The sequence below is a fragment of the Dryas octopetala genome, chromosome 2 (genome assembly GCF_963921425.1).
Source record: "Dryas octopetala chromosome 2, drDryOcto1.1, whole genome shotgun sequence".
Lineage (NCBI taxonomy): Eukaryota > Viridiplantae > Streptophyta > Magnoliopsida > Rosales > Rosaceae > Dryas > Dryas octopetala.
In genome coordinates, this window is record NC_141367.1 from 14,142,908 (window position 1) to 14,150,253 (window position 7,346).

General features: G+C 34.0%; 1 protein-coding gene across 1 annotated transcript; it reads left to right on the forward strand.

Annotated features, from left to right (window-relative positions):
• Window positions 1–1,745: 1,745 nt before the first annotated feature.
• LOC147293297 (protein ABA AND ROS SENSITIVE 1-like) lies at window positions 1,746–7,120 on the forward strand. Its single transcript, XM_086233215.1, has 7 exons — window positions 1,746–1,904; window positions 2,517–2,616; window positions 3,924–4,140; window positions 5,670–5,886; window positions 6,456–6,531; window positions 6,630–6,676; window positions 6,789–7,120. The coding sequence occupies exons 1-7, from the start codon at window positions 1,816–1,818 to the stop codon at window positions 6,967–6,969; spliced, it is 927 nt and encodes a 308-aa protein (XP_086089341.1). The 5' UTR covers window positions 1,746–1,815; the 3' UTR covers window positions 6,970–7,120.
• The last annotated feature ends 226 nt before the right edge of the window (window positions 7,121–7,346 follow it).

The following is a 7,346-nucleotide window of genomic DNA, read 5'->3' on the forward strand; positions in this document are numbered from 1 at the left end:
CCCGGGTTGAAATTGGCCAGCATTTGACTATCTGCAATTAAATCGCTATTGGGAATTTGGGTACCCAAGTCAATCTGCTAATTTAAGAAAAGTAAAAACATCCTCTTTAGGCCTATAATTCGATGATCGGAACTGTCTATATTTTAGAACATCATTCAAAGATCACCCTTGTAAAAAATCAACCAGATCGGAAACTGTTTAGCTAGTTTATTATAGAAAATATCATTTCAATTTTATTTGACGGACTGTATTTGTTTGCACAATTTAGATGACCAAACAATTACTGCTTTGGCTGATTTTTTATAAAGGTGAGCCTTGAGAAGGGACCTAAAATATGAACGGTTCCGATTATGGAAATACACTGCCTAGTGGTACCGAGAGAAGATGTTCTTAATTTTCTTAAAGTAAGAACATCTTTACTTGAACGAGACTGTATATATAATAGAGAAAATTACAGATTTATTCTACTTATTTTATATCTTATTCAATTTTGGTCCACGATCTTTTTTAAGTTTTATTTTGGTCCACTAATTATTTCATTTGTTCGATAAAGGTCCAAATTTGTGACCCCTTAAATCATTTGGGTTGTGTTTTCTTCAATTATAATTGAAGTATAAATTATATTTCATCATTTCTTAGTCATAAAAACAAATTTGGAGTATTAGAATCTAAGAGAATTGAGATTGAGTGAAGTTTGAAAAGTTGGCAGTTTCGGATACCCTACTTTGAGGTCAATTATCTTGAGTTTTAGAACTCCAATTTGAATGATCTTTATATAGTTGTAAAGAAGAAATGCATAGCTTTAAAACAAGTATATGTTTGCTGAATTTGGGTGAGATTTGATAGGGTAAAAAGGCAGGCCAAATTTGAGAAAATAAATCTGGACCTTTATTGAACAAGTGAAACAATTAGTGGACCAAAACAGAACTTAAAAAAGATTATGGACCAAAATTGAACTAGATATAAAATAACTGAACTAAATCTGTAATTTCCTCTATAATATATATATGTTTTTCTATTAAATTAGCAAATATATGAATTTTTTTTTTCTTTTCGGAATATTTTTTATGCAGGGTGTTGTAGTCACCATATAACTTGTTTTTGGGGAAGTTTGTTTTGAAATGTTTGTTTGAGGATTATTTTGAACAAGCAAGGCATTTCAACACACTGATCCAGATATGAAAAATGTTAGGGAGAAAAATGTCCATTTATTTATTTATAAGGAAATTAAATATGTAATTCTATGAATTATATACATATGTTATGGTACAAATATGCATACATGTTTTTTTTAGTGTACATAAAAAGTAAAATTAATTTTATTTTTTTTAATAGAAAGAGAAGCATTCATTAATAAACTAGGAAGGAGGGAAATCCAGCAACACTTGTGCCTCTAACCAAGATGGGACAGAAGACCCCCAACTTTGGAGAAAACCACAATGTGGTTTACAATTTCGTTTTTTATTTTGGGGGTAAAATTTCGTCTGCCCTAACCCTCAATTTCCTCTGCTTTGGGGGTAATGGTGATTCTGCATGTTGGTTAATGTCGTGCAACATGCATGGTTCTGTTAACCCTCGCATTAGGTATCAAATGGTTAATCTGTTGCAATATGTATATACAATAGATGGTGATTACATCATTCATATAAAATCAATGGTTTTTACACCATTTTCTGAATCTGTGCAATAGTCCTTGTAAAAGACTATTAAAGAGGGACTCGTGTTTTAATTTCAACACAGGGACCCTGAAATCTCAGAGACTGCCTGGGCTCCTCGTCTTATCTTCTGTGGGATATAATTTCAAAGATATAATAGATGGATGCTAAATCTAGGAACAAGGCGCTTTTTCGTGCTAAATTGAATGCCCAGAAGAAGGACAAGCGCATAGACTCTCCTCTTGTACGGTCAGTGTCCACACCTTCTCTTTTCCTCTCCTTCTTTTTAAGAATTGCTTTGTAGTAATAGGATATTAAAAAAACATAAAGAATCAAATTGTCAGTTTAATATAATTCTCATTATTTTAGTAAAGAGTAAAAATAAAAATGCATTTTTTAGGACCCTTTTCTTGATTTTTGTTTTTCATTTATATTTTGGAATCAGAAATTAATTGTTATTATTTAAACTTTGGACAGATGATGTGCATTTGTTCTAAATACTTATTTTATTTTTGAGTTGTAGTTTTCTAGCTTAAAAGAAAATTTCAGGAATGCTTATTTATTGTTGTTCTATTAAATCAGAGCTTGAACCTCGTGTAAACTGGGTTTAGTTAGAAGTGGGAATCAGCTAAGAAAATAATGATTATGAAACAATGTAACTTTTTTTTTTTTCCTGAATTTATTTTTTGGAACCAAAGAGATTGATCTTAATAGTGAAGGCTATCTTTTTTGTACCTTCTATTTGAAAAATTTCATTTGTTAATAAATTTTTTTTTCTTTTGATGAAGCTGATTGGCATGATTAAATTGCTAAGAAACAGTTCCTGACTGCTTGTTTTGTCCTTTTATCTGATGCATACAGGTATAATGAATCTGACCAGCCCGTGTGCAGGGTTTGTGACATTGTTTTGAAGTCTGAATCCCTTTGGGATGCACATCAAGCATCTCGTAAACATCATGAGGTGATATATTACTTTCCTAAACATCAATAAGCAGCTAAGAGATGTAAACATCTTGTAACGTGGAAAATACAAAGTTGATTAGAAGGATCCAAATGTTTTAAATAATTTGAAAGAGAATGCATCAATCAAATCATGTATGAGATGTTGAAAAGAAATACAATAGTTCCAAATTCAATAATGCCATTAAGTTCTTGAAATGTAGCTTCATTATAATCTTAAATGATTTCCCTGTTCTTATTGTTCAGCATTAAGGGTTTACCCCATCTTGTAGATGTAGGTAAGGTAAAACTGGTCTTGTTCTGTTACTGCATCATTACTTCTTGTATACTACTTTGGCTTAGATGTCCCATTTACATCATGGAAAGAGGAGGCATTTTCTTCTTTTCCTTGCTAGGAAACTTATGGGACAATTTTTGGGTTTGAACCTGTTGGATCTGGGGAAGTAGGTGGATTTACCACTAGGCTGTCATCCCTATGCCACTGAGGGACCTGGGAATGAAAGAGGAGGCATTCACCGACTTTAGTGACCAATTAACCAGGTGAAGTTGTGGCTGTAGAAGATTCCGATGCTTCATAAAGTAGTTGTAACAGGGATTGGCTGGTATTTTGGGTCTGGTCAAGCCCTCTTGTACTGCTTTGAACTTAAATTTTGTGATTTACTCACTTCAAGTCATTCTGATTTCTGCTAAATTGTATACTACATTGTACTGTTGGAACAAAGGTTACAATACTGGTGGTAGGAGGTCATGTTAGGCTGTGGTTGAGTTCATGTCGGATACATCTAATGGCATAGTAGTTAGCTTAGGTGCAAGGATCTGAGATCCTGGGTGATGATTTCTCTCGAGAATGTGATACTGGCATAGTAGTTTACAGAGTAACTTGTCATGCTTGAGAATCTCATGTTTGTTATTATGTTACTACTTAATTTCCGTCTTTAGAAAATAATCATTCATTGATCTAAAATTTGGGGAAGGAAGAAATTACTTTGACAAAGTTTACGAAGTTTAAATAAAAGAACTACTTTCCTGCCAATGATTTCATGTACACCTTTTTAGAAAAAGTTATAATTTTTTTTGTGTACATAGGTTACATCCATTCTGGTGTCTTTTTAATTTATTTATCCAAAAAAAATGGAAAAGAAAAGTATGACAATTTTACTTCTTTATGTCCAAATGTTAGCTCATGGTTATTCAAATATTTCTTCTGTTGTTCATTTACAGAATAATTTCATATGCGATTCCTTTTTATTTTTCAATAATTTATCTATCTGATTGAGTATTACTAATGGGATGCATCTACTACACTAGGCAATAAGTAATCTCAAAGCTACAGCAGCTGGACTAAACCGAGTCAACAACACAAAAACTGAAGCCCATCCAGAATTGCCTAAACCTAAACCTGAACATTCTGTGGAATTGCATAACCCAAGACCTGAACACTCTACAGAATTGCCTAGACCTCAGTCGTCATCTGGGCTTCCTCCTAATTTTTTTGATAGCCATGAGGCACAAAAGATAAATAGTGGTGAGAATATGTACTATTTTTCTTCATTACTACTACTACCCTATTGCATAGTTTGATTGCCCAAGGATAATATTGTATAGAGGATTTTTTTTTTGTTTTTTCATAAGATTCTTGTATAAACGATTTGGACTAGCCTTCCCACACAAGCAAGATATGTATGCAAGATATCTCTTATAGGCAAGATATGTATGCACTAGCCTTCCCACACAAGTGTAGCTTTCTCTTTTATTCGATTTTTGAAAAATGGTAGTTACAATGAAGGAGAACTATCCAGAAGTTAGTGGACTTCATAGGCAGTTAATATTTCGTACGACTAAAGCCATATCGTTTCAGGGTTTTATCTAGTTATTAACTAAGCTCTAAAACCAAGTTCTCACTTAAGAGTCAAATCAATTTCTGGGTTTTGTATTTTGACAATTAATTTTATGGTTTTTTTTATAGTGAAGAGTTTTGGTATAGTTTTTTTTATTTTTTATTTTGGTATTTTCCACTTGTTGTAAATAATAATTACTTCTGCCTTTTGCCAGACCTGACCTGTATATTTTTGCCTCATATGCGGTTGCCCGAAGAATTGGGATCCTCCACTTATATTGTAGTGAATTAACACCCTTCTCGTGACCTTTTTCTTTGATGTATTCTAGGATTAGACAATTAGCAAACACACACAATAACAGCAACAATAAAGCAGTAAAGAACCCCAAGATTTGTTCTCGAGGTTCGGCGAACTTTGCCTACGTCCCCGTGTGACCCTTAGAGAATCACAGCTGCACTATGTATAGAATAAGATTACAAGAACTTATTGAAACCCTAGACTACCCAACTCGCAGCCGCTCTCTTCTCTCTTGCACAAATAGCTCTCTTGTGTTTTTCCCTCTTGAAAAACCCCTCCCTTGAAGTCACTCACCCTTAAGTCTCTAACCCGAGTCTCCCTTTGAGTTTCTTCCCTTGAAGTCTCTAGCTATTCTTCTTTTATGAGACTTGTAGCAGCCTATTTATAGAGCATAGGCTTACCACTTACAATATGGATTCCTAATCCTAATAGAATTAGGTAATCTACCTATTAGCTAATTATATTCCCTTGTACATAAGGAAAACCCTTTAGAACTACTTCCCACACTAGGAAAGTCTTGCGCAAGTCCTCTTTGTCTTCCAAAATCATACCCCACTAGGAAACCCAAAATCTGCCCCAAAACTTGACTCTTTGACTTCGGGCGACCGGTCAGCCATTCCTAGAAACTCTGATGAGTCAAAATCACAACAATATTGTGTTGACATAAGCACAATATATTTTCTATACTGACATTGTGCTTATGACTTAAGTGAGACTTGGTTTTAGAGTTTAGTTTTGTGGGATTTATATTAGAGTGATAACTAAATAAAAGCCTGAAATGATATAGTTTTGGTCATAAGCATGATGATATCTACATAGAAAACCTAAGTAGAGAATGTATTGTGCAGAAATTATGTTTGAATTTTCAATCTCTTTCTTTTCAATGTTTTATTGATATCTATTAATTTTATCATCTTAGGAAGGGACTCTTTCAAACCAGTGGCGCCTGAGACTGATTCATACAAAAAGATGCAGACAAGAACAATTGAGCCTGCCGGGGACCATACACAGATATTATCTCAGATTGATGGTTCAGAAACCAAGCAAATAAAAGGAGCTCTTCCTGAAGGCTTCTTTGATAACAAGGAAGCCGATTTATCAGCACGGGGAATAAAGCTTGTTAAGCCAGATGTCAAGTAAGAATACGATTTTTCCTGAACTCCTATATTTGTGAAGAAGCTATTCTATTGAAAGTTCTCTTTTTTGTTTTCATTTTTCTACTCTAGTATGTGGTTCCTTACAAAGGGAGAGGGAGGGGGGAGGGGGGCAGGTGTATTTCAATGTTTTGGTTTTCTTGGATTCCCAATGTCATCTGCCCGTATTTCTCTTTTTCATAGTGTTGTACTCAAGCTGAAGGGTGAGCCACAAATAAATAGTCAGATATGAGAACTTCTGATTGGCAATGGAAAAATTGCAACTTTACATTTTTTTGTATGAAAATGCAGTTTATAACAAGTTTCAACTATTTATTACAATCCTTTACGGAAACTAGATTTAGAGGAAATTAGTCTTTGTTGTATGGGAAATTTTTTATTTAAAATTTATAGCAAATATAGGGCAGAATATGCTGCGGTCTCATAGTCTTTCAACTTTTGGATGAAATGGTTTTTTTTTCATGTCACTTCACTTTGTTTTACTTTAATTTTATTCCTCTCTTGAAGTAAGAACACAGTATAACCTTGAATTTGTGTTAAATGTTGGGTAGAGATGAGTACAAAGAATTTGAAAAGTTGATCCAAGAGGACTTGAAGGAGGTTGATAATCGTATGGAAGAAGAGGAGGTTAGGTTTTTATATCCTTGCACCATTCGATACTCTACATAAGATTGACTTACACATGAAACTCATACCATTTTTGTGTTATTGCAATTGTGCTGCAGATTGATGCTGCTGAAATGATAGAAGAGGCTGAAACTGTAGAACAAAAGTGAGTTGAGCAATAAAATGCCATTGTTTGGTTCAAAAAAAAATTTTCTTTTTACATAACCCAACTTCATTTGCTGTAAAGTTTTTACCTTCTTTGTTTTCCTTTTGTTCAGGGCATATAGGGAGAAAGTGAAATTGTTGAGAAAGAAGAAAATGGAGTTGAAGGCTGCTAGTGCTGCCAAGCGTAGAAGGCCTTCGGATGTTGCCAAAAAGGAGCCCAGTCATGAAGAGTCATCCAGCGATGGTGAAACTGATGAGAATTTTGCAGTGGATTGGAGAGCTCAACATTTGTGAATGGAGCTTCCAGAATTTGTTGTTCACCTCTAGGATCTGTTCTTGACATTATCAAAACCTCAAAATGTAATGCACCAAGTGACTGGTTTTGGGAATCCTTGTGTTATCTCCATTTGGAATTTGGTATATATATACACTAATCTTGGGTCCCCGATGATCATGTATGCATTTTTTGTTTCTTAAAAAAAAAAAAAAAAGTTAAAAGAGGGAGGGATGTTACATGCATGATGACCAAAACCAGGGTTGATAATTGAGATCAAATATGAAAGAGCTACCCGTTGTCAAATTAAGTGCGATTATAAAGTCTGGATTATTGGATTCTTTTGTCACTTGACTGTTCATGCCTTTTTCAAGAAAGTTTATTAGGCATTAAAGTT

Coding starts and splice junctions, on each gene's coding strand:
- LOC147293297 (XM_086233215.1), top strand. CDS start 1,816: ATGGATGCTAAATCTAGGAACAAGGCGCTTTTTCGTGCTAAATTGAAT. Junction 2,617..3,923: donor CATCTCGTAAACATCATGAG/GTGATATATTAC, acceptor CTACTACACTAG/GCAATAAGTAATCTCAAAGC. Junction 6,532..6,629: donor ATCGTATGGAAGAAGAGGAG/GTTAGGTTTTTA, acceptor ATTGTGCTGCAG/ATTGATGCTGCTGAAATGAT.